General features: G+C 37.4%; 3 protein-coding genes and 1 long non-coding RNA gene across 5 annotated transcripts in view; 2 read left to right on the top strand and 2 right to left on the bottom strand.

The window, feature by feature from the left end:
- Positions 1 to 2,978, bottom strand: part of LOC106926695 (GPI-linked NAD(P)(+)--arginine ADP-ribosyltransferase 1-like) — a 53,845-nt gene extending 50,867 nt beyond the window's left edge. Inside the window, exon 1 of the mRNA XM_015001778.2 lies at positions 2,909 to 2,978. The gene's annotated coding sequence lies outside the window, so the exon portion shown is untranslated. The remainder of the gene's footprint in view (positions 1 to 2,908) is intronic.
- Positions 2,979 to 16,156: 13,178 nt separating this feature from the next.
- LOC148160356 (uncharacterized) lies at positions 16,157 to 17,407 on the bottom strand. Its single transcript, XR_015764530.1, has 3 exons — positions 17,298 to 17,407; positions 16,931 to 17,063; positions 16,157 to 16,691 (listed from the first exon to the last, which is right to left on the bottom strand). It is a non-coding gene; the product is annotated as an uncharacterized LOC148160356 (long non-coding RNA).
- Positions 17,408 to 17,595: 188 nt separating this feature from the next.
- LOC148160357 (erythroblast NAD(P)(+)--arginine ADP-ribosyltransferase-like) lies at positions 17,596 to 23,382 on the top strand. Of its 2 annotated transcripts, XM_088009794.1 has the most exons (5): positions 17,603 to 17,746; positions 17,908 to 18,019; positions 19,962 to 20,021; positions 21,921 to 22,005; positions 22,331 to 23,382. In XM_088009794.1, the coding sequence occupies exons 2-5, from the start codon at positions 17,910 to 17,912 to the stop codon at positions 23,057 to 23,059; spliced, it is 984 nt and encodes a 327-aa protein (XP_087865920.1). In that variant the 5' UTR covers positions 17,603 to 17,746; positions 17,908 to 17,909; the 3' UTR covers positions 23,060 to 23,382. The 2 variants fall into 2 exon arrangements, with proteins under 2 accessions (XP_087865924.1, XP_087865920.1); XM_088009798.1 differs by lacking the exon at positions 17,908 to 18,019 and having other exon boundaries at positions 17,596 to 17,746.
- A 2,167-nt stretch (positions 23,383 to 25,549) lies between these two features.
- Positions 25,550 to 26,188, top strand: LOC148160358 (ecto-ADP-ribosyltransferase 5-like). Its single transcript, XM_088009816.1, has one exon. The coding sequence runs from the start codon at positions 25,566 to 25,568 to the stop codon at positions 26,118 to 26,120; it is 555 nt and encodes a 184-aa protein (XP_087865942.1). The 5' UTR covers positions 25,550 to 25,565; the 3' UTR covers positions 26,121 to 26,188.
- The last annotated feature ends 1,013 nt before the right edge of the window (positions 26,189 to 27,201 follow it).

The raw sequence follows: 27,201 nt of genomic DNA on the forward strand, positions 1-27,201 counted from the left end.
GTCGTGGAGGCACAGCATCCCGGGGGGAACCTGATGGCTTAATGTGGCCAACCACATCCTCTAACAGTGAGACAGTCACAGGCTCAAACTGATTGAAAGCAGCCGAGCAAGGGACTGAAATTGAAGGGTCAGAGTCAGGAGCTGTGATAAGAGCCCTGGTACTACCAACTGAAGCTGCTACAGTCTGCTCAGCCTCGTACACCGATGCAACTTCCTCTTCATCCACTGAATGATGCAGATTCTCTGCTTCTTGGGCTGACTGCAGTTCATCGATGAGGTCACAAAACATCAGATGTCAGCGCGACATCCCTTGGTCCTCCAGACTCCTCAATCGTTTACTTCTTAAAAAGTCAACAATGAAGTCAAAGAGTTCCACCTCGGACGACTCCTCCCCTGGCACGTCTTCTCCCACCTCATCTTGGCATGACACTGCTAGCTTGTGAAGCAGGTCTCTTCTAGCGTCATTCATCAGTTGGTGAAGCAACTGCTGGATCTCCCACTGAAGCTCATGTAGCGGCGACATCTCTGGATACCTGAAGTCTTGCCCTTAGGTCATCAGCTCATGGAACAGGAAGTCAGGATCCCTCGGTTCTTTGTTGGATAGCACCAAGCCAGCAGGAGGCGCTATCCCGGATGAGCCCCCAAATTTGTTACCCTGCAACCTAGGATGGCTGAGGGTAATGTATTAGATAATCTTCCCTCAACGAGTGATGCTGTGGAATGGAAAAGACGAGACACACACGTTGAGCTTCCTTCTCATTTAACCGGAAGATTTATTCTTCTTCTGTGTTATAACCACACTTCCTATACAACATGCTTCAGGTATCACATACTTCAGTAAAGAACTATTAACTTCATTACATCAGAAATGACTAATATAACTTTAAACCAAACAATCACTCTTTCAATATAAACTGAAAAAGGCGCAATGCCTCTTCAATACTGTGTCTCGGCACTCAGCCTCACACAAAGATATGATTTATCAGGTTTTTCAACAAACCCATAAAAAAAAACATCACATCTATAAAATAAAAAAAAAAAACAGAACAATGTCCCTTGAGTGAGAACTCTCCCAAAAAGTGCCAAACACAAGCTCAAATGAACTCTGCTGTCCGTCAGCTAGCTCCTCAGCTAGCTCACACACACGTGCACAGGCCCGCTAGCACTAGCTCCAACCAGCCTCCAGAACAAGTCCCGCCCTTGTACACAATAATTACAAGACGAACTTCGCGACTCATTAGTCGACAGCTGATCCAAGGACCTCCTCAACTCTTCCAAGAAACATATATATATTCATAAAAACACATTTTTACTGACCTGTGGAATGGAAAAGACGAGACACACACGTTGAGCTTCCTTCTCATTTAACCGGAAGATTTATTCTTCTTGTGTGCTCAATCTTCTCTATGCCACCAACGCAGCAGCGCCCCTAGCGGTTGTGTGCGGAATTGCATAGGACTAACTAAAATGACACTACAGAACTTAGTACAAAGAGAAATTAAAGATACAAAAATAAAAATTATGTTGGGGTGCCTATTTTCTTAATTATTGTTTTAATTTACTAAGAGCTCATTTTACACCCCTCTACATATGCTCCCGCTGGCTCAGGTTATAGCAGGAAATAGGATTAGCTACCATAACTATGCGGATGATACTCAGCTCTACATCACGATGTCACCAGGTGACTCTGAACCCATCCAATCACTGAATAGATGCTTAGAACAGATAAATGTGTGGATGTGCCAAAACTTTCTCCAATTTCACTACATTATGAAGGTTTGGATTGTGATTCTCCTATCAACAAAATACATTGTCTTGCATAATAACAGCTGAAATTTTAAAACTGTTGTAAGTGAAATCACTGGACAAACAAAATCAGTCATAAAGACACACAAAGGTAAAATGTAGTCAACATTACTGCACTGATATCAAGTAAAAAATAACTAAAAAATGGATTAAGTTAAGTATGAATTCAAAGATTAATATTTTGTACTGTAATTGATTTAATAAACTAAGCTTCTTAAAATATTATTAAAGTAAACTTAATTTACACAATCTAACTGAAGTTACAACATCTTCATAATATCCATCCACTTTTTTAAAACCTTGTCCCTCAGTGGGGTTGGGAGGTTTGCTGGTGCCTATCTCCAGCTAGCGTTCCGGGCGAGAGGTGGGGTCACCCTGGACAGGTCGCCAGTCTGTCGCAGGGCAACACAGAGACAAAAAACCATGCATACACACACTCACACCTAGGGACAATTTGGAGAGGCCAATTAACCTGACAGTCATGTTTTTGGACTGTGGGTTTTCTCCAGGTACTCCAGAGAAAACCCACGCATGCACAGGGAGAACATGCAAACTCCATGCAGAAAGACCGGGACCGGGAATTGAACCCAGAACCTTCTTGCTACAAGGCAAGAAGGTTGCTCTACCAACTACGCCACTGTGCAGCACCCATCTTCATAATATTCTCAGCTATTTCCTATTTACTGCAGTCAAGGACCAGAGTCTTTAAGAAAAGTCTGAAAAAGTAAATTTTTTTGTTGTAAAAAATAACCACCGGAAAAGATGCTGTTAAGTGAGGTGGTAACTGTTTAAGCACTTTATAAAAAGGTGTAAAAAATTAGACATTTGTTTACAAATTAGTCAAACTTTATGTAATTCAACCATTTTGAGAACCTTGAAGTGAAAACTGATTTCTATTGTAACAACGACTCCTTTAATATGGCAAAGATGGCGGTTTGGTTAGCAGTGCTGCTAACGTTGGGAGCCTTGACTGAAACCGCAAAGGTAAGCAAAAGTGTCCTCTTGGTTTATGTTGTCAAAACACACATCTCAATGGGTTATCACATTCTGAAGGAAAAACCTCTTAATGAACATTTGTCACTATTGGCAGAGCTTGTTTTACCTGGACATGGCTCTGGACTCTGTGGACGACGTGTACCCTGGCTGCGAAGGCGACATGGAGCGTAAATTGACGACTGACTTTCTCCCGAGTGAGAAAAATCAAAACTCAAATTTCTCCTTGGCCTGGAACGAAGCTATGGAAACGCATTGCTGCTGAAAGTCGCTCTTTGTTCTTCCACTTGGAATATTGTATTGTACTTGGTATATTTTTACTGCCCTTTGAGGTTTATTTGGTTCTTTGTTGTAATTATTGTTTAACAGTTTTCTTAAACAGATGAATAAACTTTATTAGCTATTGTCACTGTGTTATTGTTGATTTTATTTGTCGTGCATGCCTTACATAACACTATGGAAGCATTTTTATATTTGAAGCACACATCCGCAGTCAGAATTGGAGGGCAAATGTCTTATATTCAACATTTAACCACATAGCTTTCACTACATAACCATCCACTACAAGAGCTAAAAAAAAACCTTTCAGCATTGCTCTAAAAGATTTTATTTTTTTACAGGCAACAAAAGTCAGACGTGCAATTTAAATCATTTGGACAATAAACAAATACCGAGTGCCCACAGGCACCACTGATCAACTTTATGATCTTTAGAAAAGTTGAGAGAGAAACCAAGAAAGAAAAACTTGACTGTTGTCAGGAAAGGAGTTTGTGGTTGAACATGTTTTGGTGCTAAATGTCTGCATACACCACAGATTAAAAAGCAAAAGACCTTATAAAAATGTTGGCTGAAGTAATTAAAAAGTGTCACTATTCACAGTAAAACAGGGCCATCACTGGCAAGGTCTGAAATGACTCTGAGGAAGAAGTCAAAGTTTTTACCTTTTTATCCCAGAAAATTTTGTCTCTTGTTGTGAATGTTTACTGTTGAGAAAAAATGATTATTTTTAGTGTTTAATACAGATTAATCTTTTTGAACAAATCTTTAAACTTTGAACAGGTTTCTGTTAGTGATTTAAAATTAAACTATGGTTGGGTAAGTATTCAAAAGTACCAAGGAAAATGGGGTGATCTGTAGAGCTTCTCCTTGGACCCCTGTGGTTGTAACACATAGGACAGGAGGCCATAGATTAACATATGCAGGAAAGTAGAGGCCAATATCATTTAAATTACCTTGGGAAACAGGAACTTACCGAGTTCACAGGAGATCAGAATTCTTCTGTGAACATCTGGGTTGTGTGAAGATTTTGAACCACTAACATTTATTTACAAGATATTTTTCTTAGTTATAGATAGCATTCTCTGATGGAACTTGTATTACTTAGTTTTAGAATTAATTTAGACGATGATGAATGGAGTTGAAAACTGTATTATTTCTGACTGTTAGAATTAAATGAAAATGTTTTGTTTAGTATTAGAAAATTACTCAGGATTTATGCTAAATGGGGTCTTGGAAAATGATTGTGTTAACTTGTATACTTAGGATTGAATATTATGTTTTATAGGTTAGAAAAAGGAATTGTACCTCATTCTGTTCTGTTGATTTTATGTGTTATTTTTGGTTTAAGGCAGGACTCAATCTTTTGGGATGCTGAGTGCAGAAGAGCAAGACTGGGTTTGTTAACATAAACTTTCCTTAAATTAATTATAAAATTTAAGTTTGTTCCTGAGAATTTATGTAGGGAGAGACAGCGGGAGAGACTCCGGCTTTCACATATATCTGTGAAATCCTTTTCTCTATATATCTTTTATTTAGATGGTTTTAAAACCACAGGAGTTCAGGATGAGGCTCTCCTCTTCGTTTGTTAGACAAAAGAGCAAATGGCCTTTGTTCACAGCAGTAAATTAGGGGAAGTTCTAAGTTTTTCTGAGTGTCCAAGGTAGCTTCCAGTTGGTCAAGCGGAGGTACGCCTTAATTGAATATATTAAAAAGGAAAGACACACCTACATTATAAAAGCTCGTGCCCAGGAGTAATAATTCAGATAGCTGCCACTATTTTGCCTTTTTTGCACCAGCTCTCTCCAAAGACGCGTCTTTGCCTTTTTCTTTTCTATCTTTTTGTCTCAGGTAATGAATGTATGTTTCTGTTGTTCTGCAGTTTTGTTGTTAATTCATAAGTTGTTTCTTATTGGATTAAATTCTGTAATTCTGTGACGTCAGCACGCATTGTTGTTTTCCTTGTGGCTACACGTGGCCCGCCGAGAGGACCTGGGATCTAAGGAAGAGAGAGAGAGCCAAACTTTTACCAAAGTTAACTATTTTAGAAATTCTTCCTTAACATTTGGGGGCTCGTGCCAGTTCTGGAATCTCGGTGGGCGGCTGTTTGGTACCTGATTGATCCGTTTCGGCCCGACGCTTCGGTGTGGTAAGACACTATTTAATTGTTTTTTGGTTGTCTGAAGCGCTGTGTTGTTGGACCATCGCTGATTGCTCTTGGTGTGTGCGGCCTCACAGGATTTGGAAGCTGCAGCGGTATATAAAATCCCTCCTAAAAGAGTCTATAGTTTAAGGATTTGAATTAATACACATAAACGGGGGTTCGTGGCTGTTCCAAGCAGCAGGACTTTGCGCTACCTCTGCTAAAAGCTGGGTTTCTTTTGAATTCTTTGCCCTGAGAGTCGTCCCGTACCTCTTTAAAAGAATTTGGGTCTTTGTGTATTCAGATAGTGTGGGCTTGTATCAGCCGGAGATTACGACTCATCTCCAGTGGACTAATAATTGGACTGGTTTGGGATTAATTGGATATATTTGAGTTAATTGAATCGAGTTGCATCACTCGTGAAAAAAGGACTGATAGCAGGTTGAATCACCTTTACTCTGGCTCTCTGAACCGGGTCGCCGTAAGTAGAAGACTGTTACTGGATGTATCGTCTTTCCCTGGGACCCTGAATCGAGTTGCCAAAGAGTATAAAGGACTGAGAATAATTAATTCGGTACAGGTTGAATCACCTTAAAGGACTGAGAAGTTGAAATGAGACTAAAAGAGATTTGTCGAAGTGAAGTTGGAAGATTATAAGATGCATCATACGTTCTTTTGAGCCGGCGCCTGACATTTTATTTCCTGTCTTTTCTTGGCTGAACTACGATGTCGTCTGTGTTTCTGTGTTGTATACGCTTCTCTGTGTTTGTGTGCGGGTTGATTTATTACTGATTTTGTGTCTGTCTTCCGCCGTTATATGTTCCACCACGCGCGCTGCTGTCTGTCTCTGTCTGAGTTGTGTTGAGATTGTGCAGGAGAGATTTGTGTCTTATGTGTTTGTCTATTTTGCTGGATGTTATGTTGCTGTGTTTCTGTTAACTCATGCTTCTGTGGGACAGAGATTTCTTCTCCATTTTGGTTACAGGTTTTACGGGTTTTGTTTCACAGAGCAGGGGGCCTGATTGACCACTCCATTTGCATTTTGGGAGTGCTTCAGTTCTGTTAGCACTGACATTTCCAGCTCACTCTTTCAGGATTCTTGGAATTTGATGTGAATTTCTTTTAGAACTGTGTTTTATGTTGAAATGATAAGTACATAATAACAGATTTACAGATGTTTCTACTTTCTCAGCGGGAGAAATGTGTGGCCTCAGTTCCAGGCTGGAGCACTGGAATGATCTCATTGCTTTTTTATAATATTGTAACATTTACAATCACTTCAATTCCTAGGTTTCCTGACACAGGCTGGAACACCCTCACTGATTGGAACAAGAGAACAAAAACGAGAACATATGGATGTTTTTCTGCTTGACAGTGTTTTCTACACTGTTAATGTAGGACATGTTGAAACACTAATGAATGACTTTGTTTCTTGTAGGACGATCTTCGTGTGCAGTCCATTTTTTCATATTACGAGACCACGTGAATGTTTTTGGGATTTTCCTACAGGGGGTCTAGGTAGCCATTTAATAACAGTGGGCTATCATGAAATACGGTTGTGTGTATAAAATGGAGTTTTTAAAACAGGTTCACTCAAACCTGAACAACATTAGAACTACTGGATAATAATGTTTCTTTCAACCATGGTGTTATAATAATTGTGTTTAAGACTTTCTACAGGATGCATTTTGGTTTGAAATTTGGGTAAATATGTGTTTGGAAGATGGAATCAGTACAAATTGGGAGGTTCTAACTTTATGGTTCACAAATATCTTTATTTTACACATTGGAGTGTGACGAACAAATTACATGTGAACATGGGAATCTTTTCAGTTGCTGTGGGTGAATTACACTATTTAATGTGTTTTCCCAGAGTTTCTGAAGAATTCGAAAATATATTGGTTACATTACAGGTCAACTAATGTAAGGATGCCTTCAAATACTGAGAATGGGGTCTTCTTCCTGGTCTCACGGCCGTGTTGGGGGTGGATCACACCTCAATTTGTTTGGTCAGCTTGATCTGGGGTAACATCCTGCATCTTTCTTACAATGGGATGTAAATGAGTCTGTTTGAGTGTGAATGAGAATGAATGTGTATGCAAATGGCCATTGATGGGTTTTAGGAAGCGCTATGTAAATATGACATCACTTTGGGGAGTAGCTGTGTGATATTTTTTCTGATTTTGTACTGTTTAGACACAGTGCATGTTTTGTTTCATAAATATACTTTTATTACTGCTTTATGGACAATTTTAAGGTGCTGATTACATATTTTGGTATCACAATCTGGTTGAAGCTGCATCATCTGCTTGTGCAGTAGAATTAATACGAAACGAGAATTCAGCCTTGGCTTAAAGAAGCTAAATGTAGTACTTAGGAAACTGTCTCATCCACTTTGACTAACAACACTAACAATCTAACCTAACTTCTAACTGAATTGACTTGGTTTATATGTCACATGGGTAACTGATTGGACATGTTGGAATTTTAGCACAATGGGGGAACGTTCTTCGATTTTTGTTTTCCACCTGAAAATTGTTTTTCTTTTTGAAATAAGAAAAACACAGGGGGATATTATAAAGATAAGAGATTACTGATAGAACTTTGAAATTTACATCATCTCAGTCTAGTTTGAATACTAGATGGAAGATTTGGAGAAATGGTGGAACATGTTACAATATTTTGGTTTTTCAGCAAATTATCATGTAACAGTGACATAGATTCCAAATTGTTTTCAAAATGATAATTTTATTATATCAACAGGGGGAGAAGGAGAAATAGGACCCTAATTCCTGGTAAATTTTTGGATACGGTTAATTGTAAATTAGTTAATCAATAATTTTGACTTTTTCATTCAACAATAGTGAATTATGGATTTCTTTAATGTAGAGTCATATTGCCTTCCTCCTTGACTAAAATATGGTGTATGTGATATAGAAGCTTCTACTAAATTAGAATTGATCATCTAAAATGGAACAGCTATAAACAACATCTATGTCATTTTTATTTATATTTAAGATTGTTGATAGATTTCTGCATCACTGCTGACTTTGATTATATACAGTTGGGTGTAAATTGTTAATTTTGAGGAAATTTTTGGTTAAAACTGCTATGAAATTCAAATAAAATGTGAATAACTTCTGAAATTTTGAAATAGGGCTTTGTCTTGAAACGTGGGACAATGATAAGAATGTTTAGTATTTACTAGGACAATATGAAATTTATAATTATTTGACAAAATGCAATTCAATCACAACTTTTATTGGTGTCAGTACTAAGACATTCTAGATTTTGTTCTAATTTTTTCATAAGTTTGTGAGGTTGTGATTTTAAAAATTGTAGTTGATATTTGGCACAAGCAGAGTGAATGTCATCGAGGTATTGACGTCTATTGATCTTGAACAGTAAGTGTCATTATTTTTTAATTCTGGCACATCTGATGGTGTACTGTTGTAACACATTTCTATGTTTATTCTTTTTGCAGTTCAGGATTTGGGGCAGTTGGCTGTTTGTGCTATAACAACAACATATCTAGAGCCACACGGGAGGATGCATCACAAGATCAAATTTTATTTATAATAGTTAAAGTAACAAAATGTGGCATATATAAGTTTTGATTTTTATTATTTTTTCTCTGGCAGTTCTCCTTCCTTCTGACTTGATGGCGATCTTTGGGGCAGGGTCTTTCTAGCTCAGAGATCATGGGACGATGTGATTAGAAAGGATCTTCTTGATTACCGCATCAGGCTGCTGTTGTTGCTGCTGAACAAAGACATGATGATGCTGAACTGTGCCCATCTTCTGCTGGACTGCTGTATGGAAGCCAAAAGCTATTGAACGATTACTAAGGTCAGTGAAGATGAACTGTGTTCTTCTGTTGTCACGTGAGGGCAAAGTGCTGCTCACAGGACATGGCAACAGATGTCTGCTTTGAGTGTTGCTTTTCACACCTGGCTGAAAACAAAAGGGACTCAGGCGTTATCTGTGAGAGTCCTCTACGGCTGGGAATCGGCAGGGAGTCGGGACCACAAAGATCAAAGCCTTTTGTCCAAACCCAGACGGGGGTTTCGGAGGATGACTGATCTGCTGGTTTCTACGTCCTGCTCTGTCGACCACGAAAGGCTGACCAAAGTTCATCAAAGAGGGACTGTATCCAGATGTTTCTGCACTGCGGGAATGACTGCTACTCTGGACACCTTCTGATTCAGCAGATAAAGAATTGGGGCATGGCAAGTCGCTCAGCAGTGGTCCTGTTGTGTATTCTCATGTTTGATCCTGGATTCTCACCTCTGATCATGTGACCTGAGCGCCAAAGCCCACTCCTGGGGTTCCCTTCGGTCTGCAGGTTGGAGACAAAATGGGTGCCAACAAAACTTGGTAGTGGTGAATAAGTTCTTTTTGAATTTTTTTAGTGTGTGATGCCATTTTTTTTTTCTTCTCCTTAATTTAGTTATAGCACGGATGCGCCCTGTTGCCTTCACGTCCTGAACTCCTGCAGTGAAATGCTAAGTGTTGAGGACACCCTATCTCCTGGTGTCAGAGGTTTTACAATGCAGTTTGAGGGTTGGTGTGACCCAACGGTTACGACTCTGCATTTCTCGGATATGCATTAACTTCCTCCATGATTCACTCTGTTTGTCTCACAAAATGCTAATGTGTTTTGTTTTCCCTTCCTGCCTGAAAAGAATGGGCAGGGACTAATTATTGCAATTACAAAAGTTTTTCTTAGCTGAATTTCATAGTGTGTTACGCTTCATCTACTAAGGAAGATGATCTAAATTTTATTTGCATAGTACAGTGGCTACCATTCAGTAAAAACTAAATTTAAATTAAATGGAATTTAAAATTAAGGTGCTAAAGTGGATTGATGGGTGTCTATAGAGCATACTGAGCAAATGACACCAAGTTCTGTGTTGATTTCATAAATTTAATCAAACATTAAATTCTTTGATTGAGGTGTGCAGATTGTAACAGCATCTGGGACACCATGTTTGAATTACATCCAACTGTGTTATATGATGCTAAAGTTAGTGGTGATAGCAGATTTCATCTCAATGAGTTGTATGGGATTTTTATTGTTTTCTATGACAGAACACTTGTTCTGTTATAGAAACAGGGGGAAATGAATGGAATTGATCTAATAAGCAAATTTTTAGTTTGGATTTCTCTTTACTTCTTGGCAAAAGAGGTTATTGAAGTTAAATCAAAATTCATTAAATATGAGCTAACTATTTGGATATGGAATAACTAAAATTTATAAATTGAATACACTAAACTTAATATTACTTGTCAAATAATTTATATAAAAAGTGTTTCTTAAAACAAGGAAAGTGATCGTTGGATTGTTGAATCTCTATTCATATGATTGAAAATAAGTTGTTTAAGACATCCAGGAAGGTCTAAACTAAATATTTACATCATTTCAATAAACTTAGCTGTATCGAATTTCTCCCCAAAACTGATAATGGCATTGATAATTGATAAACACTATAAAAAGGGTAATTTATTATCAAATTAAATATTTTATATAAATAGGTTTTCAAAAGAATAAATGGATCAAAGGTTAAAATGGTTGAAATTTTGAGATTTAAAACTATGATTGGAATAAAATAAATCATTTTTGATATTTAGTGACACAGTTAACTTTATTCTTGTAAAACAGGCTGATTATTCTTTAAGGTTTTAAAATAGAAAATATGATGAATGAAATTAAATTGGTCTAAATTGGAGATTTAAAATGAACAATTATGGAACTGCTTCTAAAATATGGTTAAGGTTTGGGTTCGACACGATGGGAAACATTAACTTCTCATGTAGGCCTCATATAAAAAGAGGGCCAAAGGATTGACAAAATACAGTTCTGAAGGAGCAGCTTCTGAAAATGCTAAGGTTATTAAGTTATAATACAAAAGGAAAATTACTGGAGGAGACTTAAAATAAGGAAATAAATTATAATTAGGAATAAAGTTTTAAAGAGAAATTATTATTGATTTTACAGACATGATAACACCCGTTAGAGGATACAGGTATGTATTAATGTGTGTGGATGCATACTCGGGTTGGCCAGAGGCGTGGCCAGCAAAAAAGGAGGACAGCAAGGCTGTTATAAAGTGTCTGATCAATCATTACATTCCGACCCATGGATTTCCAGAGAAGGTAAGATCAGACAACGGCACTCATTTTAGGAACCAAGATCTGCAGAAAGTGGAGCAGATGCTCGGATTGAAACATTCATTCGGTACAGTATATCACCCTCAATCACAAGGCAAGGTTGAGAGATTAAATCAAACAATGAAACAAAAATTGGCTAAAGTATGTGCACATACCAAATTAAATTGGGTAGATGCTTTGCCTATTGCTTTGATGTCTGTCCGAATGTCCATTAACCAATCAACAGGGTTCTCTCCATATGAGCTACAGACGGGAAGGATGTTTCCAGGACCTGCAACCCGCATTCCAGGATGGAAAGGTGAACTTGCACATTTATCTCATAAAGATTTCTTTAATGAGTTACAGATCCTGGCAGCGGAGTTTGCAAAATATCAGACGACACAAGAACATCCAGACTCAGGACCAGTTCCAGGAATTGAATGGGTGCGCCTGAAGGTCATCAAAAGAAAGTGGTCTGAACCTCGCTTCACCGGACCATACCGAGTCGTGGAGAGGATGTCTCATGCGGTCCGTCTGCAAGGGAAAGGAGACACCTGGTTTCACTGGAGTCAGTGTACAGCAGCTGAGGAACCACAACGCACGCTACGAGGCATCCAGAAGGACCTACAGTCTCAACCTGCGGTCGAGGAGCATCTGCAGGCCCATCCCAGCGCGGAGGAAGATCTGCAGTTCCAGGCAGGAGTGTAGCAGGGATTCCTGCCACGACCACTTCATATTCCTGAAATTCAAGGCTTAAAAGGTTCGGACAGGCATAATAATCCTGTTCCGATGTCCTTCTATTGAGAAAAGGAGATTGCACCCTCTCCTTAAATTCACTGTTATATTGGCATAATAATCCAATTTTCAGTGAGCAACGGACACTCAGGTGGAAACCTGAGGTTTACAACCGAGGAGGAAAACGGCTACAAGAGGATCATCATTAATTTATCTTCTTTTTATTGCGTGTTTTCGTCTTTTTGCGAACTCTTAAAGAACTTTCGTTTCTTTTTGCGCGTATTTTTGTATTGTTTCCTGACGAAGAATTCATATTTTTTAAGGACTAACAAAGAAGAAAAGACATAAACTCTAAGACTCTATTATTGAATTGTCAAAAAAAAAAAAAAATTGTAATTTTTTATAGTGTTGTTTTATGTTTGCATTCTATGTTTTGGGTTGTTATTTGTACTGTGTTTCTGCTTGTCTTGAGATAATTGGGTTTTATGATTTTTTCTTATATTTTAAATTGATAGGTATTTTTTAGTTTTAACTTGTTCAAATTTTGTGGTTCACCAGGTGAGTATTAAATTGTTGGATAGCGAAGGATTACAATTGAAAGGTTCAGGTGATGGAGTTCAGCTTAAGACATGAACTGGCAGTGGAAGTTTTTGCTAGGTGTGCTTTTTGGACTCATTCTGCTGGGAATATGGGCTTTAGGAGGATCCACGAGTGGAATCATTTCCTCTCAGACATCTGATTTCCGACCGATTTCTGTCGAGCGCGGATTGTCAGGCGGAAATGTGACTGCTCATGTGAAGCGTTCTTTGAGATCTCCTGTTGACAAGTGCCTCACTAAATATCGTGGAATTGAATTGAATGTTGATAGGATTAATTATGTCTACTATAATTTCTTGAGGCTAGCAAACCTGACTAGGGACGCTGTTGGAGGTTTGAAGGATCAGTTAGCCCCTACTTCTTTAATGACAATTCAAAATCGGATGACGCTGGACATGCTTTTGGCTGAAAAAAGGAGGGGTCCTGTTTAAAAAGGGGGACTGTTATATAAATAGGCTAATGTTTTAGTTTTTAGTATACTAAATAGTTTTTGGTTCCTCTATTAGATGGTTGAATCAATTTATTTGTGAGGTCTGTATGTCTCAGACCTCAAAAGGGGGACTGTTGAGAAAAAATGATTATTTTTAGTGTTTAATACAGATTAATCTTTTTGAACAAATCTTTAAACTTTGAACAGGTTTCTGTTAGTGATTTAAAATTAAACTATGGTTGGGTAAGTATTCAAAAGTACCAAGGAAAATGGGGTGATCTGTAGAGCTTCTCCTTGGACCCCTGTGGTTGTAACACATAGGACAGGAGGCCATAGATTAACATATGCAGGAAAGTAGAGGCCAATATCATTTAAATTACCTTGGGAAACAGGAACTTACCGAGTTCACAGGAGATCAGAATTCTTCTGTGAACATCTGGGTTGTGTGAAGATTTTGAACCACTAACATTTATTTACAAGATATTTTTCTTAGTTATAGATAGCATTCTCTGATGGAACTTGTATTACTTAGTTTTAGAATTAATTTAGACGATGATGAATGGAGTTGAAAACTGTATTATTTCTGACTGTTAGAATTAAATGAAAATGTTTTGTTTAGTATTAGAAAATTACTCAGGATTTATGCTAAATGGGGTCTTGGAAAATGATTGTGTTAACTTGTATACTTAGGATTGAATATTATGTTTTATAGGTTAGAAAAAGGAATTGTACCTCATTCTGTTCTGTTGATTTTATGTGTTATTTTTGGTTTAAGGCAGGACTCAGTCTTTTGGGATGCTGAGTGCAGAAGAGCAAGACTGGGTTTGTTAACATAAACTTTCCTTAAATTAATTATAAAATTTAAGTTTGTTCCTGAGAATTTATGTAGGGAGAGACAGCGGGAGAGACTCCGGCTTTCACATATATCTGTGAAATCCTTTTCTCTATATATCTTTTATTTAGATGGTTTTAAAACCACAGGAGTTCAGGATGAGGCTCTCCTCTTCGTTTGTTAGACAAAAGAGCAAATGGCCTTTGTTCACAGCAGTAAATTAGGGGAAGTTCTAAGTTTTTCTGAGTGTCCAAGGTAGCTTCCAGTTGGTCAAGCGGAGGTACGCCTTAATTGAATATATTAAAAAGGAAAGACACACCTACATTATAAAAGCTCGTGCCCAGGAGTAATAATTCAGATAGCTGCCACTATTTTGCCTTTTTTGCACCAGCTCTCTCCAAAGACGCGTCTTTGCCTTTTTCTTTTCTATCTTTTTGTCTCAGGTAATGAATGTATGTTTCTGTTGTTCTGCAGTTTTGTTGTTAATTCATAAGTTGTTTCTTATTGGATTAAATTCTGTAATTCTGTGACGTCAGCACGCATTGTTGTTTTCCTTGTGCCTACACGTGGCCCGCCGAGAGGACCTGGGATCTAAGAAAGAGAGAGAGAGCCAAACTTTTACCAAAGTTAACTATTTTAGAAATTCTTCCTTAACATTACGTAACTGAACTCATCAACACATGTTCTGTCCCAGTTAAACGTCTCCAGTTCTTGTTCCGCTGATTCAGCACCTCAGCGGTGAACACGTTTAAAGCCAGAGAATGGCTTTTCTCCATGTACTTGTCTGCTGGTTCTTTCAGGTGTTGCTCCAGTGATGGGAAGTAACGAAGTACAAGTACAAGTAACGAAGTACAGTAACGAAGTACAAGTACTTCGTTACTGTACAGTAACGAAGTACAAGTACTTCGTTACTGTACTTAAGTACAGTTTTCGTGTATCTGTACTTTACTTAAGTAGATTTAATAATGGATATTTTCTACTTTTACTCCACTACATTTTACAGTAAGTATCTGTACTTTCTACTTCACTACATTTCTACAGAACCGTCGCGTTACTCGTTACATCCACGTCGCATTGAGCTTTTTTTCCGTTAAAATGTGAAGTTCAGGGTCTTAAGGTGGCGCCGTAAAATCCAAGCAATAACGTGACTTAGTGTCTGTTGTCACCCATCGCCTCCACCTTTACTCGCACGCGGAGCTCCAGACATGCGCAGTGGTGGATATCCGTCTGATCGTCAGTAATATAATAGCGCTGCATAAACCATAAGATATGGTGACATGTAAAATCAGCAGCGCTTCGCTTTCACAGAGGGTGGGGACTTCATCCAACTTTTAGCGTCACTTGGAAGGAAAGCTTAAAGAAAGGTAAGATCTGTGGACGTGATGCTAGCAAAGCTAGCTGTACTGACTGAGACACACATGTTGCATCTGCGATGAAAAAAAGTTGTCACTCATGCGCTGAATTATTGTGTGGAGGTGTTGACGGAGGTGTCGCATATATGGGACAACGCTGTGACCAAAGTGCAATATAGTAATATGACATTCAGGAACGATCCGATTCTTCTGGACGGATCTTTACTAAGTCCTAAGGACTGAAGCCTCACTGGGAGCCGTTCTTTGTTCTTGTGTACACTGCAGTAGCTAACACATACACACGTTTATTTAATCGCCGAATAAGTAAAAGTTGAACGAACACAGAGCATGCTCATTGATTGATTTCGTCTCCTGTCATGGTGGCAAACATCGCAGTGGGAGGGAGGATGAGAACAGTCACGGTGCTCCTTCTGCTTGGTTTCTTGTTGCGCCGTTGGACAGTGTTCAGTTGTGGTTTCTGACATGGGCAATATGGGCCCAGGGTGTTATTTTTCTAGGGATAGCAGGAGACCTCTGCGGATTGTAGCACAGCGATAAAAGCAAAACAGAATGAAATGAGTTTTAATTGATACTGGTTAAATAAATTTCAGCTCTAAGTATTTAACATCTAGGTGTTTTTATGGGAATGTGGATCTTTCAGATCAATCTGAGAACCAATTTTGATAAACTTAATTTTATTGCGTCATGTAGCGCAGGGCGTTGGTCTTGGTCTCGGGTTCGGTGGTCTTGACTACAACTCTGCCACGTGGCTCCTTGGTTGCATGTTCTCCCTCACCCACCTTCTTTCCATCCCCTTTCTGTTGGATTTCTTTATAAATAAATGTCACTAATGAAGTTCATGCTATGTTAGGACAGGAGACAAGATGTTTCCATCCCTGAAATTATGATTCATAGAATCACATATCTAAGTATAAACTGTTACAGAGAATAAACACAATAAGAACATGTTTAATCTGTGACATTGTTTATTAAAATGGCACATTTATGATGTATTAAAATTAAATACGATCAGTTCACTTAATGATATTAGCGATTAGATTATGTATTCAGCAAGTACTTTTACTTTTAATACTTAAGTATTTTTAAAAGCCAGTACTTTTTTACTTTTACTTAAGTAAAATGTTAATGTGGTACTTTGACTTTTACTTGAGTACATTTTTGACTGTGTATTTGTACTTTTACTTAAGTACATTTTTTGAGTACTTTCTCCACCACTCCTTTGCTCCAGGCTTTGCTGAAATGTGCGCTGCAGGTGTGCCATTTTTGCTTCATGGCCTCGTCATTCAGAACCGCGACTTTGGTTCTGCAGCCAGCAAACTTGACGCCATCAAGGTCAGAGGTCAGATGCTGAGAACTCTGAAAAGGAGAGGGAAAAAAAAATGTTTTGAGAGAGCTCACAAGACAGCAACACACGTGGAGAACTGTTGCACATTTCCATCTTAAAAATTGTCAAAAACAATCAGAGAAAGGCTTGTAATATCTTAAAAACACACATCAGGCTCTTGAACTTTAAATTCCAGATCGGTCATTTTATATGTATGATCATTTGGAGTTTAAAGTATGATTGGGTAAAAATAAGACAGACTGTGACTTACCTCTCCAACAGTGTCCCTCCAACTGAGACAAATGTATATGACAAAAACTACAAGCAGTCCTTCTAAAAAAACCAAAGAAGCAATCACACATGCAGACCCCTTCTGTTGCCTTTTCTGAGATGGCATCATTCATCTGGGAGAAGAAAGAAAAGACATCCTGTAACGCGACATAATCAGAGGAAGTCGAGACGGTACCCCGAAATCTAAACTCTTTTGGCACAACTTGATCTACTTCCAAGTAACACGGTGAAAAAGTCTGGTAACATGAGGAATTAGTGACCTATTTTGCCATGGATTTCATCAATCTGTCAGATTTTTCTAAATATTCAAGCTAACCGCAGGCAGATCACATACAGAGCAGAGTCACCTTTGTTTGCATCAGCCAGAGCTGGTGGCTAAACCGGATTCACTAGTTTTACCGCCTGGAGGATCTCCCTCTGGCCGTGCAAACAGACAGAAAGTGGAGTGTGCTTGTATTTATTACATATAAATGTATACAAATGATCATTAAAAAAATTTGACATGGTGCAACACAGTAAACTGCAAACTAAAGCAAGAATGTTGAAAAAGGAGTAAGATGAAAGGTGAACTTGATCAGTTGTTTATTTTCTAGCATTGACTTCTGTGCAAACACAGCATGCAAACTCCTGGTTATTTTGAGCAGCAGTTCTAATGAAGGTGTGGGCCGAGTAGCTGCACCTGTAGATCCTGTCCTGCAGTAATGCTTAGGTGGAGAAGAAAAAAAAACATTTCCTCTCCTAGTCTCGCTGTCTTTTTTTGTGCTCCATGGATTATGAAGCCAGTTGCAGTAAAAAGGTAAGCCTAAAATGTTTCCATTTTGTTGCTAAAGGTGGATTACAAGATTAAAAAGAGCCCTGTGTTTTCCCTTGACAAAGGTTTATTGCTGATCTTCAAGTTTTTTTTAGTTTTTTTTTTTTTAAAGTCAACAAAATTCCTTGGTCATTTCTTTAAACCAGATATGACATTCCGGTGGGAATCGACGCGTGGGATTAAACTCCTAAACCTGGTTCCTCTTTGCGGACTGTTGTTGGTTCTGCTGTATAATGACCCGCTTCTAATCCTGCTGAGGTGATATTATTTTGTTTTCCTTAAATGAACCAGAAGCTAAGAAGCAGTTTACTACAGCGCCTTGCAAAAGTATTAAGACGCCTCAAACCTTTTCACATTTTATCATGTCACAATAACAAATTTCAATGTATTTTATTTTGGGTTTTAATGTGTCAAAACAAAGAAACATCATGAATTGAAAGTAAATATGATGCAAGGGTTTCAATACTTTTTACACACGGCACCTTTTGAAAGATGTGTTTTCAATGCCCCCGAGTCAAGACTTTTAGAGACTTTTTTTTCTGCCACAATTAGAGTAACATTTTTCTGAGAGGCCAGCATTACATTATGGATATGTTTAGTCACCTTTTTTTTTTTTTTTTTTTTTTTTTTTACAAAGCATAGTGACTAAACTCAGTGAGATTGGAAGGATACCAGCTATGAGTTGTGGATGTTTAATATTTGTTAAAATGGTCAACATGTCTTGACAGGGCAGTATGAAGCAATCTGTTAAAAAAATTAGCTCCTCTGCCTTTTCACAGTGCTAACTAAAAACAGCCAATCAGAGCCAGAAGGCGGGTCTTACTGCTGTCAGTCATGGCTTGTATAAGCTCACAACTTGAGCTGACTAGCCTGAGGTTAGCATGGCTACCAATGACTGCAGATAACTGTAACTGTAAGTTGTTACTCTGCCATTAGTACATGGAGCTGCGCGTACATGAGATGACTGACAGCACTTAGGCCTTCCTCCTGCCTTTTATTGGTTGATTTTGACTGGGAGCGGTGCATTTATTCAGATGACAATAGTAGCTGAAGAAGGTGGAGGAACTAGATTTTTTTCACAGATTATTTGTCTCAAAAAAGAAACAGCAAGAAGAGGGGGAATGTGTGTGGTTAACCTTCTTTTCAGTGATTAAGAACAGAAAACATGACAACTTATATTTTGCATGCAGGATAGAGATGATGTTATTTTACCGCTACCAACAGCGGGTCAGAGCTGAGGGAACGTGCATCTTGTTGTAGAAGTCATAAAATAGATGAATTGCTTTTCTATACAACATCCTCCTCTTTAAAAGTGTTTCACCGTTCACAAATACATTTCTACTTGTGTGATATCAATCACTCTTTAGTTTGAATGCAAACTTAAATGCAAACTGGAACAACTAACACTAGGTTAGTTAGTTAATTATTTAGTTATTTAATCTATTAGTTAGTTAGTTATTTAGTTAGTTATGTTAGTTATTTAATCTATATCAGATAACATATGTGAATAAATAAAGTTCCAGCAAACCATGTCAACACACTGAAGGTACATGTAAAAAAATGTGTATTTAATGTGTATTTAAACTGTATTCAAACATTTCCTTATTATGTTGACCAGCTTAAATTACAGCTTCCTTAATTACAGATGAAACCAAACAAATACAACATCTTCATAGGTGGATTAGAAATACACAGTCTGCAACCAAAATGTCATTTTTTGTCAAATGTCTTTACACCATTTGCCACTTTGACGTGAACTGTTTAGATTAAAGAGCAAATCTAAAACTGACATGCAAAGTTTGGGAAATTATATGCAAATGCAAAAATGTTACCAGTTTAGAGCCTGGTCATACATTCATTTCTCCAGTCCTTTTCTGCCTTTCCTTTCCTGTCACCACAGCTAAAGAGATCTGTATAACTCTATTCTACCTTTATTTTGAAATCCAACTGTTACAAATTTATGACTGATTAGAAAGATGACGTGTTATTTCCATTAGTTCCTGACAGCTTGGTGTTTTCTGGGGCTAAAAGATTACACCGTTTGCTGCGTTGACGTGGACTTTTATTATCGTTTAGATTAAAAAGCAAATCTAAACGTAACTTCCAAAGTTTTGGAAATTTTATGCAAATTCAAAAACATTATCAATTTAAAGCCTGGTCATACATTAATTTCTCCAGTCCTTTTCTGCCTCTCCTACAGCCAGTTGCTCCATCATTCTCCCAGTTTGTTGTTCCTGCACCGGTCGCCACAGCTAAAGAGGTATGTATACTTTTCTCACTTCTAGTTCTACTATTGAATGATGGAGTTGGAACAGGGAAACTGATCTGACAGGACAATGATCCTAAAGGGCAGGACTGAACACAACTTGTTTAAATTATATTTTTGTGAGAGCATATTGTCTACTTAATACATAAATTTACAATACACATAATCCATGCGTATATACACATATAACACTTTTTGACGGTTATATCCCATTGAATGGATGCAGCTGCAATCTAGAAGGAGAAGTATCAATTTTTATTTCATCTGATCTGACTTTGCAGCAGCTAGACTCTAAAAATTGTCATGGGCTGAGTTCACCAGGATCACAGAAATCAAAATGTTTTGGAAAAAAATCAATTGGATTTCAGTTCATATTGGCACTTTTGAACTGATGTGAGCCCAGGGCTGTGCAGAGACCTTCGGAGGGGCAGGAGCTCAAAGTTAAAAAGAAGCACATTGAACAAGGTCAAAACACCGTACAACAACATAGCAACACCCCATATTAATCAAGAATCTAATATTTAATTGCATCATCCCTGCCAGCATGCCTAGTAAAAATGGGGGAAAGAAGGGCAGACATATGGGTCCCATATGGGTTTGTCCACGGTGGACAAACCCATATGGGACCCATCTGGTCTGCCCTCCTTTTCTCCATATGGGGCCCACCTAGGTATGCTGGCAGGTATATTATATCATTGTCATCATGTGGGAACAATGCAAAGCAAATTTAGTTTATATTTTCCCCAACACGTACTATATTGATGTTGTTTCTGCTGCTGATAGAGCAGGAGGGCTGAGATGATCTAAGACTGCAGTTGTTAATCAGACCAGAGGAGAGAAGGTTGTTGGTTATGAAGCATGTTATGAAATAAGCAAATTTGCTGCTACTTTACCACATAAACCCTGATAATATCAGACTGTTTAACCCATGGGTTAAACAGGACATGCAAAGTTTGGGAAATTATATGCAAATGCAAAAATGTTACCAGTTTAGAGCCTGGTCATACATTCATTTCTCCAGTCCTTTTCTGCCTTTCCTTTCCTGTCACCACAGCTAAAGAGATCTGTATAACTCTATTCTACCTTTATTTTGAAATCCAACTGTTACGAATTTATGACTGATTAGAAAGATGACGTGTTATTTCCATTAGTTCCTGACAGCTTCCACCCATCTCTCTCCTGTAGGGAGTTTCTCTCAATTTCTCCCATCTCTGGTTAATCGGTTCCTCTGTCCCTAAACCAAACCTGGCTCAAAGGAGTTTTGGTTGGAAAGAGAAGAAAAAACATCTTCACTGAAATCTCCATTATCAGTTCCATAAGTATAACAGTTGCTCAGAAACCTTCATTATCAGTTCATTCTCCCCAGTAAATAAGTGAAAGTTTTATTTTCCAAGACATTGTGCAGCTTAAATTACGGCTTCTTTAACTACAGATAAAACCAAATAAATTGAAAAGAACATTTGCATGGGTGGATTAGAAATATATCGTATGCAAAAAAAGTAAATTTTTAGCTCTGAATGAAGCAGTTTGACTGTTTATTTTTTTCTCTGTTTCAAACTGTGATAAATACATTATATCACAGTTATATCACACTCTTAAACTATATTATAGTTTAAGAGTCTAGAACAGCAACACACTGGCACAGTGTTTAAGGAATATTTAAGGAACAGCCATTGTAGAAATCCTAATCCATCTGATCTACGCTTCATCACTTGATAATATAATCCAGAACGACGTTATTTTTAGAAAAATGTAAGATTTGATTCCAGTTTTAAAATACAAGTATAGTGTTTGCGGAGCTCCTGTGAGGTAAAATTATAATATTTCTTATATATAGTCATCACACTGATCAATATTGTTTTCCTGTCTTTCTGAACTGTTCATTTGTTGCAGGGTTGCGAGGATGAAGGCCAAAATGTTCCTGACTGGTTCTCTGTGGTTGTTTCTTTGCTGCTTGCTTCAAGCTCAACCAGAGAAGGTAAGTTTTCTTTTTGTCAGTGTCAAATTTAATATACTTTAAATTAGATTTTTTTTTTCCAAAGTAAAATAAATATATATTTACTGCAGCAGCATGGGCAATTTAATTTTTGGGTCTAAATCTTACATCAAAAATTCTACCTGCAAAATTCATAAAAGGTCATTTAAATTTTAAGTTTGCAATGTTTTTTATTATTACTTATTTCCTAAATTGAAACATGTAACATCACTGTTATTTCCAACAAAGTAAATGAAGTCAATGTAACTTCATCTATGTTCTGCTTTGCTCTTCATCCTATGTATGTATTTTTTCTCATTCCTTTTAGATCAATGATCAGTCCTTCCCACTGGACATGGCTGTAAACTCTGTTGATGACATGTACTTTCCCTGTGCTGCACAGATGGAAGCAAAGGTCAAGAAGACGTACTTTGAAAAGGAAATGAAAAACGATGTATTCAGCAAGGCATGGAACGCAGCAAAAAATTGTGCAGATAGAAATATGAAACACATAGAACCAGGAGATGAAGCTCTAACAAAAGATCACATGCAAGCAATTTGTGTTTACACAAATGGAACAAATGAAAGCATCTATAAGCCATTCAACACAGCAGTCCGGACCAACAGAGCACAGGATGGTTCTACCTTTCCATTCTATTCTTTACATTTCTGGCTGACCAGAGCAATACAAATTCTCAAAACCAATCAAAATGAATGTCACACAACTTTCCGCAGAACCGGTGTTACCTTCACTGGTGAAGTCAACCAAGAAATTCGATTTGGTAATTTTGCCTCCTCCTCCCAATTAAAAGATATGACAGACTATGGTAAGACAACATGTTTTAAAATTACAACCTGTCATGGAGCTTATCTGAAAAAATACCCACTGTTTGGAAACGAAGAGCAGGAGGTGCTCATTCCACCTTATGAGACGTTCAAGATAATCAGCAAAGATAAACCTCCTGAACTGTCCGACTGTAAGACTGTCTATGTTCTGAAAAGTAAGGGTGTTCAAAGCAATCTTGACTGCCAAGTTGCAAATCAAATAATTTTGTGATTTTCTTTCTTCACACATATAAATTTAGAACAGTTTCATCTTGTTCTAAATTTACACCTGGCTGATCTTTAAAGAGAAAGTTCAGATTGATCTCTCTCAATCTGAGAGAGATCACTTAATAAACATGCAGAAATTTAGTCTGTAGCATAAAGCTAATGGCGAGCTTCTCTATGCTGCTTAGAAACATTTAACTGCTGCAAGCCAAAGCTTAGAAAACAGGTTTTAAACCATCGTTTTGCTAATGTGAAAGTATTTCTGCTGGAAGAAAATACTGTTCTTTTTCTTAATTCTGTGCAACTTCAATAAATACATTATTATGTAAATATGCGTTATGTTTCTTTAATGAATGTCAGCATTGTGCACGTATTAAATTATACAATATTTTAGAAGAAGGATTATGTGTGTATTGTTTGCATAATAACAGATTAATTAATTAATATGACTTGATTCAAGTTTCAGGTAAAATGTGTCACACAAAAATAGAAAAAAAGAAGATACATTAACATAAGTGACTGTATGTTTTAACTGAGCTAAAAAGTAATTGAGTTTATCTGATTCTGAAACTCGTCACCCAGACTGCTGTCATTTAAAGTGACAGGATGCTCTGCATGTTAGAAGCCAGACTGTGTAAGATAACAAATTAATCACAAGATGACTGGTGTGTGTGTGTGTGTGTGTGTGCACGCGTGTGTGTGTGTGTGGGTGTGGGTGTGGGTGTGCGGGTTGTGTTAAACTTCATTTTTCAAATGAAAACAAAATTAACTCATTATCTTGAGAAAACCGTCTGGAAAAGTAAGTGCGGAAAACATTCTCTCTCGGCTTCGGTTCTCTCTTTTGTTTTTCGTTTTATATTTCATTTTTAGTTCCTGATTGCTTAGCCACTATTTTTTTAGACACAAGGATAAAGCAAAACTACACACTGATGTTTTCTACAAAATAATTTACAAAAGAAGAAAAAGGTTTTCTCAATAATATAAAAAAGATAATGTGTGCTATTGTATAAAGAATGTACTTTGTACCAAAAGTGATGATGCGGTCGGTTGCTAATTACGGTACTGGTTGTAAAAACAGTTTTATTACTTGTAAGAGTAACAGAATGCTTGGATGTAAAATATTTAGTCTTCATATTAATATACTAATATCTGATTCATTAGTCCTCTATTGATATTTTCTTCATAATCCAATCACTTTGGTTCTGATCAACAATAATTTCAATCTGACAAATTTGATGAAGCTGTTTTATTAGTGGAATTCTACAGTGTTTTAAAAAAGGTCAAAACTGAAAATCCATTTCAAGTGTTTTTCTCTTGCAAAAAATATTTAGTGTTTATGTGTTGGTGACGGTGTATCTCAAATTCAGTTGGTTTTGTGTCTTCTGTGTCTTTTAAAGTTTGCGTATTAGGACTAAGGGGGAAAAGAACAATCATAAACAAAGACTAGTGGAGGCGAATCAACTGAAAGAGAGGTGAGATCTCCAAGAACAAGGTGTGAACAGCTCAAGTGCAGAAGTGGATGCAGACCTCATGCACACTGCAGCTGAAGACGCAGAAGGCCGTGCAACAGACGAAGGTTAGCAAGTAAAGGGAAGCAGCAGCTCACAATTAACAGAAGAAGACTGACTCATGAGCTTCGAGGTTTACATTTGCAATAATAAATAAATGTGTTCTTCTGCAGATAAGTTTCGATGTTTTTTTTTTTAATCTGGTGATAGGTTAGCTAATGAACTTCTGCTTCTGCCTTGTAAATAAAACAGCGTAGTGCAGGGCTGGTGGGCAGAAGGCTTCTTCATTTACTCAGTGTTTTTCTATTTTGCTCTTTTCACTTTAATTTTCTGGATCCTGATGCATTTATTGCTGTAGATTTTTCTGCCAAAAGAAAATAAACAAACTAAAACACAGAAACCATTTTTAATATTTTGATATTCATTCTTCCAGAAGCTCTTCAAATAACCTCAGGTATGACTTTTGATTTACTCTCCAATTTTCCAGAACAATTAAACTTCCTTAAGGCAGGATTTTAGGAAATATGATGTTGAAACTGATGGAATAAGCCTTTGATGTAATCCTAAGCAAGAATAATAAAAACGATAAACACTTTAAATTACCCTTGATAAAACTACGATTAACAATGTGACACTGCAATTCAACAGTAACTACAGTAAAAACAAAAACTCTGTAGCGTTTATCCATTGTTCACATGTAAATATTCATTATGATGTTATTGTTTAAGCTTAAGTTCAATAAAGTCATTCAGACATTTATTTATGTCCTTTAATACTCATGTATATGTCCAAGAAGTTTGGCTTCCTGGTTCAAATCAGATATGTTCATGTTTCTGCACTTCCTTGTCGTCCACCATCACGCTTCAAATGCTAAAAAAAACTCTATGTTGCTGCAGGGTAAGCCAACATTACAGAACAAATATCAGATTTGTTCAGATCAGAACAGATTTTGAATTCATAATCACATCCATGAAATATTTGTTGAATTTTTACCAGCTAAGACTTATGTCGACGCCGCTGAAGAAGGAACAAATCATGGCTCTTTACGCGTACACCCTGAACGTCCCACCGCTGTACCGCGAATTCAACAACGCAGTCCGAAAACAAAAATCTAAGTACAAAACCAAATTTCAGTATCACACTCTGCACTTCTACCTCACCATGGCTCTGCGCACCATCAAACCTGAGGCAGAAAATTGCGTCACCGTTTTCCAGAGAACAAACTGCAAATTCAGCAAAAATGTTCTCAACAAAGAGATTCGTCTTGGCGCTTTTTCCTCCAGTTCGATGGGTGACTATCCTTGCGAGAAAACGTTTGGTAACCAGTCATGCTTTGAGATCTCCACCTGTTTTGGAGCAGACATCTCAGAGTTCTCTAGTATTAAATCAGAAAGAGAAGTCCTGATCCCTCCGTATGAGGTTTTTAAAGTAACAGGCATAAATAAAGCCTCTGACAACACTCTTCCTTGTGAGGTTGTCTACAAGCTGCGGAGCACAAACAGACCTCTGTCCAATTTAAACTGTGCTCTGTTCAAGAGAAAAACGTCTGCGTGGTTTTAATTGAAACGTCCTAGAAATAAAGGTGGTGCTGCGCAGATCTGGACATAATTTGAGATTTATTTTTTCTTTCTTTTTTTTTTTAAAGAAAAGCAGTTCTATTTTAACAAAATGTCACTCAAATTTCATCTCGTTCACTTGAATCCAATCCTGAGTTTCACATGCTGTAGTTAGTTATAACAAATACCCATCAGTGAGTGAACATCTACAATATTTACTGCGTAAAATTTTAAAAGAGAAAATTCACATTTATTGTGCACATGAGTTTTATCTACAACCATTAACTTTTCTTTTTTTTAAGTTTTTCTTTTCATAAAAAATAATCCCAGGTCAGTTCTACTCTGCTCTTTTGTTTCTGATCCAATCGTTAGCTTGTTAGAGCAGATGGCTTCTCAAACTGAGCTTTGTGATGATGTCTGTATGCGGATTCAGATATCTTTTTGACAAGCTACAGTAAGTATTTAACATATTTTATTGCTCATGTGAGCGAAGAAACCATAAGATAATTCACAAAATCCAACGCTTTTATTACATTGTGGCATTTTGTAACCCATTAATCTGCATAGAGTATTTAAAGTGAGTCATTCCTTCTTACTGTCGCCACATGCTTGATCAAGATGTTCATTTGCTGCAAAGTCAAGAACTCATAATAATTAGATGAGCTGCTTTAGATTGTAATTTTTTTATGTGACTTCAATGAAATGATCATCTGCATTTGACTGTATTGTATTAACATTTGAATTGTGAACTGAATATGAAACTAGATTTGCTGTTATTTGATTTTAGTGATTGCTGTAATGCATTTCATTCCTCTTCACCTTCCGATTCGGTTTGCGCTCAGACAAGCTGGTTTGCCGTCTTCTGCTCTCTGGAATCTGTCTCATGAACTTCGAACACGTCCGACTTAAAGCTCATCTCAGCGTCTGCTTGAATATTCAGGTGCGCTTCGAGTCGATCCAGCTTTGTGAAACAGACCCCAGAAGTGCCATTCCTGTTTAGCTGCTGAAAGTCGCTCTTTGTTCTTCCACTTGGAATATTGTATTGTACTTGGTATATTTTTACTGCCCTTTGAGGTTTATTTGGT

Source organism: Poecilia mexicana, unplaced genomic scaffold (genome assembly GCF_051168715.1).
Source record: "Poecilia mexicana isolate PSO_F unplaced genomic scaffold, ASM5116871v1 scaffold_2, whole genome shotgun sequence".
Classification (NCBI taxonomy): domain Eukaryota; kingdom Metazoa; phylum Chordata; class Actinopteri; order Cyprinodontiformes; family Poeciliidae; genus Poecilia; species Poecilia mexicana.